Consider the following 19,196-nt stretch of genomic DNA (forward strand, 5'->3'; position numbering starts at 1 on the left):
TGGAATAAATTTGATAAGACGTTATGAAATAATATCGTAGCATTTTCGTACAAGTGTCAACGTAAGCGATTTCTGGTTGAAGAAATAACTCTTTTTAAATAACAAAGTACTTACAAGTGACAACCTAGTAGAGCTTACAAATATATTTATACCTATAATCTATATAAAATGAACAACCTAGTATTCTCTTTACCCTAACATGACCTTAATCTTGTTTTGCCTCAATCTAGTAGCTACCTGTCAATGTCACACATTGGGTGTATACCGTGTATAGCTAGGTATTTTTGCCATCCATTTTATCTTCATCGCTAAATAAATAGCTGCTGTCTTATAAGTATGTTAATCCAAGTCATCGGACTGAAGTAAGTAGGTAACCTAGCTTTGGGCCAAATTTTACTCAAATCTATTCAACACGTGCTGCCCGATTTATAACTTATTAGATTTCTAGAACTTTCAGGTCGACTTGACATCAACTGAGCGATTTCGGCACTTACTCGTCGAATATTCTGCTTCTACCTGGCTGCAGCCACTCTCGGCTCACTAATGATCTAATTCAGCATGCGCAAGTATTCCTGCTTACGTAATGGATAGAAGTATGTGCATGCGAAGTATTAGTTGATACTTAGATAGATGCATGCAGATTGGAAAACGTGCTACCGTTTTGAAACGCATATAATACCTGCAAGGTCTTTGTTCAGAAGTTTCAGAACTCTGACTTTATATATTCCCAACTAGATTTTTCCTTTAAACTTAGGAAATTTATATAACAATTCATATTTGAATATTCAATATGAGTAATACCTACACAGCGAACAAAACGTCTCATCAATGTTTATATAAAGACAAAGGGTCTCTCCAGTACGAATAGGTAAGAGAATCTCAATGACAATGCTCATTGTTTCAATGTAAACAGCGCTCGTCCAATCACCAGCGCGCTCTCAGTAATTAAAAATTCAAATTAGGATCGTCCCCTCGCTCGTCGCGGTTGGTGATTACACCGCGTTAATTACCCAGAGCAATTAAAGGGGAGGGGCCCGCAGCCAATGGGAGGGCGGCGCTGAAAGGGGGCGTGGTAATTAAGACGCGAAAGGGTTGATTTCCCGGGCGGTGGGGCGGCGATTAATCACTCGGGATGTGGCGCTATCCAGGCTTCGCGCTAATAGCTATCTACGGTGGTATATGCTTGGCTCATGTAATAGGTAAAATCGTATTTTCTTTATCTTATACAAAAGTTTTAGATAATGTACTTTTATGTAAGTGGGTAATCGGCAAATATCCATGAAAATGTCCCTACCCCATATTTGTTCTTTCCATACCAATTTACGCAAATGGTTCACTACTTGTTTAGATAATACTCATTGAAAACACAAATTAACACCCCTTTAACAGATCTAGTTCTTATTGTTCCTCAATTCGTAACCGGATTTTATAAGGTAACTAAACCCATGTTCATTTTAATGTACACTTGTTTCTCTTTTCCCTAATATAGCATAAACAGTAGTAACTTACGAACAAATGGTCTTTTCTATTCACTTGCATTCCTACGCGGTAAGTAGGTACGGTTTATTTACACTATGTAGGCAGAGATGTAGATAGGCTATTGCTGATCAAATTGGTCCTCGAGTTTTTATTACCGTTGGGTATTTATTATTCATTGTGTAAATATATGCGTTATCATAAGACCTCTGTAGACGCGAGTTTATCTGGTTGTTAAAGATATGCATTTTCCATATTCTGATTGTAAGCCAATATGCCAATCGCTTATGCACCATAGCGTCAATGTCTCAGTCGCACTAATGTGGAAGAGTAATAGACATGACTAGTTGACTACGCTTCGGAGTAGTGACAGTACAGTCACTCTGACCAGTCTGTTCTTATCTATTGTAAACAAACATGTAACTTGCTGTACCTACCTATAACTGAAGTATTATTAAAACTTAACCTATTAGATCTTAGTCTATACACCAAAATGGATGCCACTAAACATATGCCGATGACTAAGCTATGGCGCTGGTTTTCAGGGCAACCAAAGTACCTAATTCTAACCCAGATCCTGTAAAACGCGAAAACTTTTCGCGCACATTTAAACACAGCGTTATTAACAGAGCCGATGAAGTATAAACGATGCGTACACTCACCGCTGAAAGAGAGTTATTCCCACCCCCCACCCCCTGGCTGCCCCCGCCCGTCACTTCCAGAAGAAAAATGCTAACACGACCCGCGAAAACTATTCGTTATTTTGGCACCCCGGCCTGCCGTGTTTCTCTCAATTATGGACCACTGATGATTCACATTTAGGCAAAAAAGTAGTTTTGAGGAAAATTTGGCGCGTTCACATCAATCTTTTTAACGCCGAAATTGTCATAGTCTAAATAGTTTACGGTTTCCTGATGAAAAAGTTATATAGGCCACTGGTGATAGGAATCTAGTTTTAAAGAAAATTTGGTGCACATGCAACATTTTTTTAACGATGAAATTGTTTAAATTTTTAACCTTAGTTTAGGCACAGTATAATAAAGAGTACTATCGTACAGTATGGCCACTCCCGCTCCCCGCTGAAAGTGCCGCCTACCCCCTCTCGGTTACCTCACAGTTACCGCCTGTCAAAAACGCGAACAGTCGACCGGTCACATCTCAATCATTCAAGCACAGTACGCATTCACCTACACGAGCTTAGACTGTGTGCTAGGAACGCGCCTCTGTCATATATTTGATCGCCAGTGTCCGAGGTGTGGTTTATGAAATGAAATGAAATTGTTTACTTCGAGTAACTAATGACTCATACAATTTAGGTTTACCTTATGGTAGAGTGATTGTGGTTCAATTGTAGTTCGATAGCATAAACATTGCATGATGGTACCTAGAATTTCGCCCGCTTTTCGTAGGCGCTAGGAGGAGAGACCCCGGGCCACAGTACTAAATCAAGATAGAAGGAAAAAGTGTATCTACTTCGCGTGCGAAAAAGTTAAATAGCGAGCAACATTGTTCGCCGGGCAAGTCAGTCTGCTCCCGACCGCTGCCCGCGAGTGACATACAGTGAAAAATACAAAATGGGTCGGTATTCGATAATTAACTGTTCAAACACCACCAATAAAAGCAAGGGTGTTAAACAAAGTGTTTCCTATCATCGGTAAGTACCATTTGTCCTAAAATATTTTTTATTAAATAAAAAACACGATTATCCTATTTTTATCATCAAAACATTAGCTGACGTACGGCCGTCAAACTAGTTTTCCATTGCGGCTTTAATTTGACGAGTCCGACTTGGCGTGCGTTTAAAACAAGCGATATAAAAATAGGCTATTCAAACTGTCGAGACAAAGTGAAGGTAGATTTGTTATTTTGTCCGTCGAACTCACGTCGAACTTAAGAATAGTGGTGCACCACGGAACTATATCGTCATGTATGCTGCGATTTCCTTATTCGATTTAAATCGATTTTGCGAAGCAGTGGAAATTATAATTATGTTTTTATATTGTTATGAAACTATACATATAAAGTACGAGTGAAAAGTAAATTTAACTTTAAAATAGGTTACAGTTACGGTATTAACGTTGAATTTGTGGTCGGCAGAAAAACAAATACAAACATAATACGCTCTATATTTATTATGAATAAAAATAACTCTAAAAATGTGTTAATGGTTAATTATATTTATATATTACTAAAAGTTGTAACAAATAACATGAGGATAATGCTGTGAGTACATGGTCGATTTTCTTAAAAATATTACGAAATATTAACTAGTATTAATACCTACCTACTAAAATCTTTGTTCCTGGCCTTTGGCAAATTATATACCTACTAGTGAATTGTTTGTCATCACACGAATACAGGTATATACTTACTTCATTTCACAACGAAGATGAACATCCGATATTTTTAACTTCGGCGGGCATCCCGCACGCAACCTGCACAATCGATCGAATGGGTTACGCGGCGACAACGTTCCCATCACTAAAGTACACTCGTGACGTCATAGGCTCGACACAAAACGTTACACGCTCGGTTTCGCTGTTAATCGCCGAGCATTTTCCTTCTATCTTGATTTAGTTCTGTGCCCCGGGCCCTAGTAATTTTAGCTCCAACCATTATCTTAAGTCAATCTAACTTGTGCTTACCTAGGTATGTTCGTAGATCCTGATGGCGCGCGAATTTGACAAATCCAACCTTTAAAATCATGTTAAGACGAGACGAACCAATGCATGCGTCATGTAAGAAGAACGTTCTACACCTATTTATATTCAGTTAAAGCTGTAGGTAGGTACTTTTACTGGATATGTAGATACCCGAGAACTGGCTTGATAGATAAAAGATGAGCAATATTAATTCAGAAACTGGCTAACGTTGGCTGGGGATCCATAATAAGAGTGATATTATTGGATCGTAAACCTTTTATTACTGTTAAGTTATTTTATGTTAGTTGAGTGCACGTGCTTGATATTAATGGCTGTCAAGTACAGTCTACGCCACACCAGTCTGGCTTCTATCCAACGTGCGATAGGTAGCTATTAGGTACGTTTTTAACTTCTGAATCTTCGTAAGGTAGCTACAATTACGCCTGCCTTTACTAGAATTAATTATACATTTTATAATGAAATTTATTTTACGAAATTACGGAATCCTCTAACTATTTATGGATAGCGGGAATGTTCAATCATCGCCTACATGGCAGTTGGCAGGCGCAAACAACGGCCCCTCGGCCTCGGTCCTCCGCGGCCGCGTTGTTCAATTCACCTCTCTGGACTTTCATCTAACACGGTTTTTAGTTTTACTCTGCGGACTGTACCCCGTGTTTGTGGGCTTTAGGTAGCCCTACTGGCCAGACTACCGAACGCTAAGAACCATACAAACTGTTTACCTATGTTTTCCTTTTAATACGATAAGGTAATGGGAAATCTCACCTAAAATGCATTGAACAGAAAATTTTCATGCGTAAACCTAAAGATGCAAGAAAATTCGTATGAACATTTTAATAAAATAGATGAGGAAAACGTGCACAGCGTGGCCTACTGCCGCAGTGGGTTCTACCTGCTTAAAGCTGTTATAGCCCATCTATAGATATTCACAAGAACCGATTGGAGCTTAATTACATTGGACGACGGTTGACCTACTTCCCTTCGGTAAGGGTTGAGTCTCTTGGGCTATAAAAATGTCGAATAATGAAAACGACGTTCTTCATTTAGTTAAAAGCATGTAAACAATTAGCGTGATGGATCAATTGTGGAAATCCCAACGTAATTACAGGTGGAATTGAAAGCATGTGTTTGCTTAGGCTCCCGGCTAACGACGTCTCGAGGTAGATAATGTACAACAAAGCGCTCACATGCCGGCGCACCGCACAAAAGAGCACACATAAATGAACAAACAAGACGTACATAGATAGACAAAGCACACATGCACGTGAGGTCATCTCCCCTCATTAGGTGGTTAGTTTTCCGGGCGTGTCCGCAGACTCCACGGGGTGTGAGGAAGGGGTGCGGAGGGGGCGAGTGGACGGGAAGTTTCTTAATTAATCCCCGCAAGGCCGCCATTGGCCGGCGCCGGGGCGGGCTCATCGCCTACGCGTTAATTGGGTGGGAAGCTGCCCGGCCAGATTAGGAAAGCGTTCCTTTAATGAAACTGGCTTTTCCTGGCTTAGGTACGGCGCCCTTTGTACCTATTGTTGCCGCGCAAGGTGCTCTGATTGCGCTGTATATTACAGTTACCTTTCCCGTTCGTGAACATTACGCGGCGTAAATGAAAGAGATGCTTACGTTTTCTACGAAATAAAACACTGCCTGAAAGTAAATACACTGTTTATTTTTTTCCCCAAAACTTATAACATGATTGTAAGTAGGTACTACTTGAATCAAAGTCCTATAAATTATACAAAACGACGAGAATGCATAACTCAGCCATCTGATACTCGAGACGTCAAGTTAGCTTTATAAACTCCTAAATATTAAAATCACAGCAGCTGCATATTTCCTTAAAAAGGCGAAAGATAACAAGTGAGTTAATAAATATTGTAGTAGGGAAGGAGTTTGCTCGAAACTAATATCGCTCTCCGAGTCAAGTGAACGTATAAAGCTCAGATTTAGCGAGAGCCGAGGGGCTGAGGCGCGAACGCCCAGGTAAAGCACCTACTTACACCTCGATATACGACCAAACGTAAATTATAATATTGCGCGTGGCGACGGTGCCTAACCCTCTCCTGCGAGGTGCCTACTAGCGCCCACCGTTGCTAGTGTACACGGCGGGACACGTCTCGAGTGTACTCCGTTCCTTACCCACATGAAGTGACAAATGCACAAATCCATATTCTATTGTATTGTAAAGTATCTTAGTGGGGAGTAAAGAACACCTAATCCTTAAGCACTTTATTTTCTTGTATTTCGTATGATTTAAAAACACAATTCTGTTTCTATTCTATTTATTTATTTATTTAATCGTTATTTCCCAAAATAAATACATCGTACAATAGGCGAACTTAATGCCCGTTCCTTCTGGAAAAGGTCACATCATGAATTACAGACACTGTGCTAAGCGAATTTAATAATACGTACTAAAATTATAATTAGTATTTTCATAATGTCTTCATCCATCAGGTACCGTATTTTTTTAAATGCAGACAGCTACATTTTCAAAATGCTATAGGCTTGATTACGAGATATTTTAATACCATTCCAATCATCAAAATAAAAAGCACACAAAGAAATGTTAATGCGTCATAACTGCGTGAAGGGTTGCACGCGGGCAGGGGCGCGGGGCGCGCGTACCGCTACCCGCGCGTGTGTGCGCCGCTGAAAGAAAAGCAATTTCCTCAGGCGGGGGGAGGGTTTGGGGTCTCGCGCGAATATAATTTTCTTCATTTTTTCATTCGGCCGAGTTAATTCGGCTTCGCGGCGAGTCCGCTATTGATTAGGGCGCGTCTTAGGTTTTAATTTGTTTGCGCGCGCAGCTGCGATATGCAGCCGAGATGAGAGCGCCCCACCCGGTTAATGAGGCGTCTGGAGCGGTATTTGACTTTTTTAATGAAAGACCGTGATTTGGCCCGTATTGTGTTGGTTTTAGGTAAACCGAAAGTAGGTAGGTAGGTACCTACTTAGCAGCAGAAGCAGGCACTTCTGTGTTGATTATCTATACTTACTTGCAATTTAGCGATGCAAAGTCACAATATCTAAAGAAATAGGGCATACAAGGGTCACTGTAATGTAGAAGTACCTACGTACTACGTACCTAATACCATAACATGTTTTGATTTTCGAAGTATTGGAACTGAAAATTCAGGTACTTATTAGAGTCGGCAACCATGTTGTGACATGATTTACATTGACATAAGCTGTCAAATAACTCTACCTCTATTTGTTATAAAACGTTTTCCCCTTCATCTAGCAAACCGGCGCAGCAGGAAAGTCTACTTGAAATGTATTTAATTGACAGAAAGTTACAATTCCAACAAATATAATACTATGAATGACTAATCAACCACGTGAAAGACTAATCATGACATTCAGGAGAATGTTAACAATGCTTACGTCATTACTTCAATCTTGCGTAAATCACGTCAATTCAAGACTCTAAGCTTCTACCATGAGTTTTATGTTTTAATATACGTAACTGGATAACGTCACGGAAAATGACATTAATTGAAAGGAGAAACTGAACAACGCATCGACAACGGTTTGTGAGAGATGATATGAAACGAATGCAAGTGAATGATGAGATGACGTCCGATAGAGAAGTATGAAGAAAAAGACATGCTGCGCCGACACCAAGTAAGTGCGTTTTCACATTATCCGATCCGATATCAGATGTAGGATGAATTTCCAAGGCAAAAATCAAAGATGGCGGCTTAAATATACTTATGGGATATCGGTTCTACATCCGATATCGGATCGAATAATGTGAAAAAGGACTAAGTGGGATAAGGACAAGCTAATGATGAATTATATTCTTGACATTTACGCTATTGAGTAATGTATTCTAGAACGTTATAAACCACACTCAAAAACTCTTGGTAGAAGCTCGAGTCTCGGCTAGAAAGCTACTCGAGCCGTTTAGAGTTGAGCCGAGATAACGCGAACGTCTCGTTTTTATGGCCGAGGTGTTTGAGATGCTCGCAATTTCTTCCTGCTTTATTACGTGTCTCTGTTGGTAATAATGCATTGGAATTGGCTTTGAATTGTTCTCCGTATGTCTACATAATGTAATTTGAAGTATAAACTTACGTATTAATATTTAATACATCCACATGCCTAAGTAGGTGATAAGAACTCAATCTGACTTTGGACCCAAACTGAGAGCCACATATGATCATAGACAGCGAATGTTTTTTAAACTAAAGGGTCTGCTAAATATCAGTGTCATTTGAACCTTAGCCCGATAATTTTTTGTGATTATGTTGACCGAAAAAGTACCTAGAATATATAGGTTAGGTATATAAACAACCTGCCCAAGTAAATACGGACACCCTCCCACACGGTCATATCTGGCAGATATCAGCGTCGTAATTAAGGTTGCATCGGCGGCGGGTGGCGTCGCGGCGCCATTGGTCATCTCCCCCTCCCCCCCCCCTCCCGGGAGTGTGGGGGGGAGGGTTAGCTGAGAAACAACGCCGCCTGCATGTGACACATTAGTAAATGAGACGACATTCGTTACGGCAGCCCGCCCGGTTCCGCGTCCGGAGCTGGGTCACTTGTTTGTTAGGTTTCTGGCGAGCGAGAAGCTTTAGTAAAGTTAAAGGGAACTATACCTAAAGAATTGAAGATTGTATCATCATTATCATATCAGCCCTTTATCGCCCACTGCTGAGCATAGGCCTCTCTTCTAGTATACCTAATAATTGTATACCTTACCTAAACCCTCATAGAATCACGTGTGTGAGGGTTATGACGTAAATCACGAGGTTTTGAGTGAAATGCTTGAATACTAAAGCCTTGTTAGTCATTTCCCATTAGGTACATCTAGGTATGACTAGGTAGTTAAAGTTGGTTGTTCAAGCAACAAAAAACGAAATCCTAAAAGTTGTTGTCATAAATTCCAATTAAGTAGCTAACTTCTCCGTGTACTCAAATCTTATTGAACCTATAACGTCTTTATGTTACGCAATTTACAGGTACCTAATAACAATTGTTTTGCATTAAATATGGGATTGGTAAGGGAAGACTAAGGGTTTAGATAGGTCAGATTTATAAAAGTTTGGTGTTTTAGTTTTATGACCAGGCTAACCTATGAACATCATAGGTTACAACACTTTTGAGGAATTTTATATAGAGTTAGACACAAGGCAGTACGAAGACGAGTTATTTATTTTGTAATCGAACTCTATTAAAATCCTAAGTTCGACGAAACCGGGACTAAACAATTGATCGTGTATTTGTTTTGGTAGCGAAGTGAATCGAATGTTCCGTACAAGGCAACGCTCGGCCGGGCTTAACCTTGACCGGCTGTCCCCCCGAGCTTACGCACTTCACGTGTTTCAGCTGACCCACTGTCCAGCGGCACGCACTTCAACCCCTCGCAACTGGTTCAAACATGGGGTTTAACTTGGGAAGTGAAAGTGTTGTCTGTAGGCACAAAGTGCACCTGGCATTTTATCAAGTTTGGTTCTGTACAAGTACCTACATAACTTAAGCCAAAGCGTGTGATGTGTGATTATCATGCTAAAAGCTCGCAGTTACATAAGATATAGCATACGTACCTACCTAATAGCAATGACATGGCCTGCGTGAAGCATGGCTAGTTTGGTATTCCAGGCACTGACCAAGACGATCAGGAGTCATGTGTATTAAATCTTTTGGGAATATTTGGACCGCCAAATTTGGCTACGTTCTTCGCGTCGATGGCGAGATGAAAGCGCGTCGCTCAATAAATCGAATCGCCGCCGCCCCCGCCCGGCCATTAAGCCTTTCGATAGTGGATGCTCGACGGTGCTCACTTTGTTTTATTACTTTCATTTTATTGTTTTAATTTGTGTGCGGGTGCGCTATTTGCGTGCGCGCAGTTTGTCGCGCGCCCCGCCCACCGCGCGGCGGCCAATGGCGCGCCACCCGCTAACGAGCCCCGCGCCCGCGCGCGCGCCCGCTCCCGCTGCCGCCGCTGCGGCGCTGCGCCCGCGCGCGCCATCCATGCCCGCGACAATACTCATTGTTCCGACGATTCTCATTTTGTTTTACTTTCGCCAACCTCATCGGCGGACCGGACGCCGCGGACGACGCGCGCCTCCCACTAAGCGATAATTTCAATGTCGCTGCGTATATTGTGATATTGACTGAGATTCCGCTCCGGACATGTTTTATCGTCGGAGGCGCGTTTCGTCAGAGCTACTCAATAAGCAATAAACCATTCGCCTCCGAGAAGTTATTTTAAAGTCCGACTGGGACTCGGATTGAGCCCACGCCTTTACACCTTTTAAAGGTTATTGTGTTCCCGAAACGCTCAAAATATTACCGTCAGCAACCGCACACTGTGCGCACAATGTAGGACGCCCGTAAAACATAAGTCCGCATCTTCATAAACGATCATTTATGGAATTCGAAACAACTCCTAATAATAAACTTTTGCAGCTGAGTCACATAACATAATTATCGCATAATAAATAACTGAAACCTCACGACATGAATCGTATTGAAATCAAATCGCGCTTCCTCAATTGAAAAGGTTCAGGGTTCGTGCAAAGCGCTCGTAGAGAAGAGGCGGCAAGTACCTATATCCTCAGCTCGGGGCAACTCTATGGTGTTGTCGCACGAATAATGTTTAAGGCGAAACTAAGCAATTGATAGTAAAATTGGACGACGAAATGGAAAAATATCGTCGGGCGATTTGGTGGATCGTGGGCTGGTAAAATATTCAATCGGGGCAATTCGGGTTCGCGTATAAATTTGAGTCCGCCATTATTTTGTAGCGTCCTCGCGACCGAAAATCGGTACAGTGATAGTCGTCATTTTTCTTGTAGCTATCGTTAATATTTTACGGGTGCGTGTCAACGGTTTATGGGCCCACTCTTGACACTAAAACGTTTTAACCGTACTCATATTGTTTATACATTTTACTATCCACTTTTTATTGTTTATAGCTACCCGAGAGCTGTGCGGGGCTATGATGCGACGCTACAGTTCGATTATATGCTATCGAACTTGATTTTTATTGTGAACCTTGATAGCTCAAACTTTTTTTATTGTTTTATGTGTTTTTATGAAACTGAAGCGGAGTGCGTCAAAGTTCTCGACGGTTACGATTTATAGGTATGTAATAGTCTCGTCTGTAGCTCTTTGATCTGCTTAACAATATGTCTTTCTTTTCTACTATTGCCTTAAATATCCTGTCTTAAAAGGAACGGGTCTTATCTAAGTGTAATTATCCAGCCAAGTTTGCGAGCTCGGAGAAAGAATTGCTCTCGTCTTTGTGTGTGTAAGAGCACTAACGGGCGGGGGTTCGGGTGGGGGTGGGCTGAGAGGGGGTAGGCTCACATGGGACGCGCTCTAATGAGGTGCCTGAAAGCGACAATGTCTTTGAGCAAAGCAAATGTGTACCTATCTACATACGTTGGGGAGGGGCTGCTATTACATTACGTATCTAATATGGTTAGCTATATTTACATAGCTAATGTAGGTATTTAATTATTTCTCATATACGTTTTATTAAATAAGGAGAGGCTTGAAAAGGGACGGGTTGACGGTTCAGTAATAAGAAGGGGTAGCTGGTAATAGCGCCTGATTTAAGTCGTCGATTTTGACATTTATTTGTTTTCGTCTTCTAACCGTAGAATAGGTATTTATGAGATAATCCATTCATTGTATGCACATTCAGAATTTATACCAGTATAACTAAAAGTATGTAGGTATTTTAATAGTCTGCCAAGAAGTAATAGTAGTTCCTATCTGACTATTAAGTATTTCGTTTAACATGAAATTGTCGATAATATCTGGAATTACATTCCATAATACATACTTCCGCTGAGCTATCTGAAATCGGTTATAAGGATTGATATGTTCGCATCGGTAGCGAAGTGTAATTGGCGACCGGAACCGCGCGGGTCGATCGCACCTTCCGGATCCGCATCGGTTTTAATTTCCCGCGCTCGCCAGCATCACTTTAAACGGCCGGAGATGAACACTAATATCATGCAAGGCCCGGGCCGTCGCCATAGCGACGCACAAATGACGTGTGTGGCGCGTGGTGTGAGGCCGGGGGTAATATGATTTGAGCGCCCCGGGCCGACACCCCCCCGCTTGTTTGCTCTCCGATGCAATCGCGATACGAACCCGCCCGCCCCGCCTCGCTCGGCCGGCGACACATCTCTCACCTCCGTCGATAACCGCATCGGATTCCTTGTTGCAAGCCACCGCATTCTATTGAAATAGATCTACCTATCCTAAGATATCAAGTGTATTGCGACATACAGCCCACACGCCTTTACAGTTTTCAGGTGCATCCATCGGAGCATGTTTTCACCGAGGATATCAGACATCTACACGTGCTTCTCTCGTCAGAAGAAGCTTAAGTAAACAAGTTGTTATTATTAACCAGTTATCCATATTCTTGTTTTTCAATAGGTTAATCTGCTGAAACAACTTTATTTTAAATAGGCAATTTATTAAAAATAGTGAAAGTGTTCATTATGACCTAGATACTTTTTGCCAGCAAAATTTATACCTATGATTTGTTTTCTTTTGGAAATTGTTACGATATAATATCTACCCATGCCAGCCTTTTGTGTATAGTTGTAATGTACTTATATGTACATAGACTGCATAGGATAAAGATCTCTGTCACATAAGAACATTGGAAGCGATTTAATTTAAAGTCTATATCCGCGACTGTTATGGCGCGCGGAGCGTGCTGCATTAGGGTAGTTTAATGTTAGTGTCCACGGCTCCCTTTGGCTCGCAGCCTGTTTACGGCGCAAATAAATCAATCACGGCGCGCGTTGTAACAAGCGACGTCATATTCGCACGTCGTTTTTGCGCGACTCAATCGCGCGTTGTCGGTTTGGTCGGAATTTGTGGAGATTGGTCGGCACGGTGACAATTACGCGGTGAGCGTCGGCGCTCATTAGCTGCGCGGCCGCCTCATGTATCATGGATCGCGCGTCGCAAACGCCGCCCGCACAATAAAGCAATCAATCCGCACCCGCACCAGGGTTATGTCAGGTCGGCGGCCGCACGGACACCGACACCTCAGCGGTATCGTAATTGTGCCTCTTTTGGTTTTCACACCCGCATTTACTGTCTTCGCGCCCAAAAGCTCGCCAACCTTCACGGAATTCCTTGTATGCGACCTGGGTCGGTTTTTCCATCGCTTATTCATTACAAACGAGTAAGAATCCAGCCAGACAGTAACATTTTTTCCAACATATAAGCAGTTGGGGATCTCGGTTACCTGGTTACCGTCAGTGATTGCTCACCTGCGATTGCGATTGGAACAACCGCAGCCGTATCTACTCGTTTACAGGTTCTTAAAGCGTTTTACGATATTATGCAAACGTATTCGTAATATTCGTATGTACCTACCTAATTATTATACATTTTATGTGTTAGTGAAATTATGAATTATTCGTTTTCAGCCATTGATTATTCATACCCTGTTGTAGGTCATTATAGACCATTTTAGCTCACCTCAAACTGCCTTGCAAACTAAATCACCCTGTCAATGTAGGTTGGAGGCCTGATCTTTATGATTTGACAGCGAGTTGTTGTTGACTATAACGACCAAACAAATCGTTCAGTGTAACCGAAGACTAGCGGCGTAATAGCGACGAGACACTATCGGTTACCGCTTATTACACAACGAGAAACACGTTACCAACTGGTTGACTACTGCCGCACCTTTCTTATGTTAAGCTTTGAAAAACTAAACCTGCCACTGGATAATGTCTCGTAAAGTTACATTATACTCTTTTACCTTTGTGTGTTCAGGAGCAAGGGTTCTTTTCTTACCGTGTAAGTAGGACATTCCTGACGTGTTAGTGCGTTTTCACATTATCCGATCCGATATCGGATGTAGGACCGATATCCATACATTGACGCCGCCATCTTTGAATTTGCCTTTGGTATCTTGCCGACATCCTATATCGGATCGGATAATGTGAAAACGCACTTAGTGACGAGTTGTTTGCAGCTAGGGCATGTTCTCGGTTATAGTGGCTTCCTAAAGTTAACTACTATTTTTTCTTTAAAAATTACCATATCGTCACTACTTTGAAAAAAACTTGTATCTTCTTCTGTCAATGAAAAGAAAAATGTAATAAGTATGTATGCAATGCATATAGACTTACTGCGTTTTAACTTTGAGGAGCAGTGTGAGATACGAGATTTTTTCAAAGTAGTGACGATATTGACCATATATTTGGTGACAAACGCCAATGAGCGATTTTGTGGCATGCGATATAAAGTCACGTAATAACGAAAATCTATAAAACTTAGATTTTAGTACTGGAAATATGGTCCAGGTGACATGGAATCGGTTTCATGTTGCTATATCGAACTTTGCAAGCTGCGTAGGAAAGGAACTTGCTTGCAGGGATGGTCAGTTTATCTCTGCAGCTTAATGTACAAGTAAACAAACGTTAAGAACCCTGAGAACTGTTAGGTTCCAGTCTGGAATGTTAGATTCCGAGGAATATATTGGCCTAGCCTTTGACATATCTTACCAGAGATTTCGTTTGTCTTGTCGTTCTCACCGGCCCTGCTAACTGTTCCTAGTTCCACAACAATTATGTTGCTACCAAAAACGCGTAATGTCTTGTTATGTGCAGAAGACGTCAATTACACTGGTCTTCCAGAAAACTTAGTGCGGTTAGTCTGAAACTTGAAGTAGGTACGTATAAGGCTATCCTAATAGGGCATTGTGACCGATCCGAGCGCTGCGCCGTACGAGTAATTGCGGCGCGGACGCCGGGGGCCGCGGATAATGCCGCGCGTGATATATGGTACTACGGCTAATAACAGAGCTGGCCGGAGTGCGATTATCCCTTTACCCATCGAAGACGAATTCGTATCGATCGCCGCGACGGTCGCTCTCAGCTAATGAGAGCGGGATTTAGTACTCATTATCCACTTTCGCCGCTTGCCCGGGGCGCGATGAAGACGTCGGTGCTCGGTGGACGGAGCTGGCTCGGGCGAGCGCCGCGGGCGCACAATTTGCAGTCGGCCGAGCCCCGCAGCTCGCAGCCCGCTTTGTGTTTTATCCCCAGTAATTGCGGCCCGAACCACCTTTGAACGGCCACCACCACACGACCAACGGTAGTGGATAATTGCCCTATTGTTGCTCGACTCCGCGGCGACTAGCCTACAAATCGCTTTCAAGGAAGTACCTACCTAATCCCTCAGCTAAATTAGAAGGTTCTAGCAACGGGCGAAGTTTGTTATCGACAATTAAGTTAGATAAGAAAATTTATAGTTGCATTGAAATAGCGGCGGTAATAGCGCATCGCATGTGCTTTCTGTAAGGAACGCGAGCACACCCTGTACTTTGACGCTATTTTCTGTGAAAGCTGATATTAACAGCTAATTTGATAGCTATCAATAAAATTGTACCTACAATCTGATCGGTTGTCTAGTAATCATTATATCACCACCACTTACCAAATGAGAATTTTCTTATGCCATTAGAATACACGTAGACTGACGTGAATTCTAACGCATTTTAAGGGATCTGAGGCCCATTTCTAATATGACAAGTTAGAAATAGGCATACGCTTGTAACTTGTAACTTTCAGTTTTGAGAAATGGGCCCCAGTGGCCCAACTAAAAGTTAAAATTTACAAGTGGTTGTCAATGTCTAATATGACAGGTTGGAAATAGACTTCCGCTTGTAACTTGTAACTTTCAGTTTTGAGAAATGGGTTACTGGTATTTAACGTCTGCCATTAGATAAAACATTTTCCATATGCCAAATTTGCAAAGAAAATTATTTTTGTCTTAATTATTTAATTTTAAATCTAGCCCTCCCACCATTGGGCATGGAACCCTCTTAGGGAGGCCGATATGAAAACATTTGTCACGCCTGCTTTTCGTTACTTTCCTATCCTAAACCATCCATGAGACATTTTCTTCATGACATGTGATGAATGTTGCCAGCTGGCTGGGGCGCGGCTCGATGTTCGTGCTGTCCTCCGCGCAGGCGCGCACGCTGCTGGGCGGCGCGCCGTCTGGCTCGCTCGTCGACGTCGGCGCCGGCGATGGCGAGGTCAGCCGCCGCTTCGCGCAGCTCTTCGAACAGCGGTACGCTACGGAGATCTCTGCTAGCATGAGGAAGGCGCTCAGCAGTAAAGGGTATACGTGAGTACCTTACTTAATCATTGTTTAGAATAGTTTCCCGTCAATCCAGAGTATATGATAGAGTGAGACTCTTAATTCCCCTAACAGTCAATCCACTGGAGGCGATTAACCCTGCAGCCATAATTAATAGGCATATTAATTTGACCCCACTGTTTTAGTAAAAGCCCGTCGCGTCCAAGTCGTATTTATGACCTTTTTGCTATCTGATTATCTTTTACTTTGTTGTTGTTTTCAGTATTCTTGACACGGAGAACTGGTGGCGCGGACAGCAGTTCCAATGCGTGAGCATGATGAACTTGATCGACCGTTGCAGCCGGCCCAAGACCATGCTGCTAGAAGCCCGCGCCGCTCTCGCGCCAGGAGGGATCCTACTGCTGGCCCTAGTCCTGCCCTACAAGCCCTACGTAGAAAGTGAGCATGAGAAACCTTATCGACCCCTGCAACCCCAAAGCATGTTGCATCGCACAACTTTAACCGTATATAAAACAAGATCTTCTCAAGAAAATTCTTAGACACCCGAACCTTCTCATTCACGGTATTTTGGCACGGCTCATGAGGGCCTGGACTTAGCTTTGGCAATTAATCTCAGAATTTCGCGTAGACAACGAAAGCGACTGCCATCGGACCTTCAACCCTAAAGGCTAGGCCCTGTTGGGATTAGTCCGGTTTCCTCACGAGTCACGATTTTTTGTCACAGAAGGATTATTACGAATTATTTTTCTTTTTCAGTGACTCCTGACCACAAGCCCGAGGAGCGTCTCCCATCACCGGCGCCCGTTTCGAGCAGCAGGTGGCATCGTTCGTGGCGTTCATGAGCGACGAATGTGGGTTCGAACTCGTGTCGTGGGCGCGGGTGCCGTACCTCTGCGAGGGCGACTTCGCGCAGGCCTACTACTGGCTTGATGACTCCGTCTATGTGTTCACGCCTAAACCCATTCATGAGTCTTCTTAAACATGTTAAGTGAATTATATTGTCCTGCCAATTGATACGTCAACTATGACACTCCTATATTGTTTGAACTGTCATTAGCATCAGAGTTAACTCTTAGGTCCACTTGCACCAACCTCTTAACTCAGGATTAGTGGGCTGTCATCTGTCAAATTCCATATAAAATGGGGGGTTAACCCTCGGGTTAACCCACCATTTTCGTTGGTGCAAGTGGCCCTTAGGGTAGTTGGAGTCTACCGCAATAACTCAGTTGTGTTAATGTCAGTTTAGTGTAACATTGCCAGGAAGCAGTTTTACAATCGTAAGTTACTTGCATATTCTGAATTCTGTTTAAGAAATGAAGGAGAATACGTAAAACAAAGCTGGACTTCCAAGTTCGTCAGACCAAGTGTCTTTATTGTCCTCTTTGATACCTGTTAAAAACATATCTTAATTCCTTCTTTGGTCAAAGCATTATGAATGTTGTGTCCTGTGAGCTGTGAGCAATGAGATACAACGAATTTGGTGTTGTGGTCCTATCTAAAATTGCACATTACCTAAAATAAAATACCTACTGACGATCTAGCACAACTTGCGTTATCGTGCCAGCAGGTCTGTATGAAATATTTTATATTGATCTGATGTAGCACCAGAAACAGAAAAGTTGTTGAACTGGGGAACAAACCAAATTGTTATTTTTTATTTGTTGTTTTTAAGTAGCTTCTCTACTATGTATAATTTATTCGCAGCGGCCGGGTGGTCTAGTGGTGAAGACGTTAGTCGCGTAAGCTGAAGGGGTCTTCTTCAGGGATCGAACCCGGGTGGGGAAGAATTTTTCTTTTATACATATTTCTATTTCAGTTTAAAAAGTTGTTTAAGGATACACATCCAAAATCATTAATAAAACTGACTGCCAAACTAAAAACAAAGGTTCCTTTTTTGTCATCAATTCTTAAGAACTAAAATTATTGTATATACCTCACCTCATCTCATCTTACAATTAAACTAGGAATGAAATCAGTTGATTGAATGATCTCTAGTTAATTTACTTATCTAGATAAACGCACATTTTGTCATCGAATGGGTGTTTATATTCTAAACTTCTTTATATTGTAAAGTGATAAATCGCATTGAATTTATTAGATATTTTATAGATGTTTACTACTTTTTCTACTTTGTAACTATATTGGTAACTATTTATAGGTACGTTACTAATTAAGGCAAATTAATATATATTATTATGAGGGGCAACCATCATGCCGTCACAGGCTAAAACCCTACTATGTTGTAATGATCATAACTACAAAAGTGGAAGAAACTTTGTAAGGTAGACCGAGGGGAATTGGATCAGATCAGACTAAAACTTAAAATATTCTTTCAGCTGACAGTAGACGTACGTACGGTGAAATTTTTCACACAAGGCAAAATTTTAGAAATCAACTCACTTTCCCAGTAATCCAATCCGCGTCGGTCTACCCTACGGTGTAGGTCCTACGTCGTAGGTTTAAATCATTCAAATAAAAAGTTGTATTTCTATTTGTACGTGTCTTTGTGAATAATGTTATTTGTGTTGTTCTAACTTTAGCATTCCAATAAGACTTAAAAAATATTCAAACATTTTCATCAAAAGGTGCTTTTATGTCTATACTATAGTGTCAATGAAAATGAATTAAATTTAATAATAAGCAAGTGACTTGTTATGTTTATTCCCTTCCTACCTATTTTATACATGATTCGGACTCTCAACCGTCTGTTGAACTACGTTGATCGACCCCTATCTACCTGTATCAAACCCTACTTCTGTGTAAATCTTATTATTAAACAATGGAGGCGGAATATCGACTTTCAATCCGGAGGTCACGGGTTCGAACCCCGGCTCGTACCAATGAGTTTTTCGGAAGTTATGTGCGAAATATCATTTGATATAGGAAAACATCGTGAGGAAACCGGACTAATTCCAATAAGGCCTAGTTACCCTTTGAGTTGGAAGGTCAGATGGCAGT

The 19,196-nt window shown here is 41.9% G+C and overlaps 1 protein-coding gene across 1 annotated transcript in view; it reads left to right on the top strand.

The window, feature by feature from the left end:
• Positions 1 to 18,493, top strand: part of LOC125232087 (protein-L-histidine N-pros-methyltransferase) — an 82,743-nt gene extending 64,250 nt beyond the window's left edge. The window contains 4 exon segments of the mRNA XM_048137702.1: positions 16,065 to 16,265; positions 16,501 to 16,676; positions 16,995 to 17,027; positions 17,030 to 18,493. Of these exon segments, the coding sequence (XP_047993659.1) occupies positions 16,065 to 16,265; positions 16,501 to 16,676; positions 16,995 to 17,027; positions 17,030 to 17,217 (598 nt within the window). The 3' untranslated portion in view covers positions 17,218 to 18,493.
• Positions 18,494 to 19,196: the final 703 nt, after the last annotated feature.

This window comes from Leguminivora glycinivorella, chromosome 12, assembly GCF_023078275.1.
Source record: "Leguminivora glycinivorella isolate SPB_JAAS2020 chromosome 12, LegGlyc_1.1, whole genome shotgun sequence".
Lineage (NCBI taxonomy): Eukaryota > Metazoa > Arthropoda > Insecta > Lepidoptera > Tortricidae > Leguminivora > Leguminivora glycinivorella.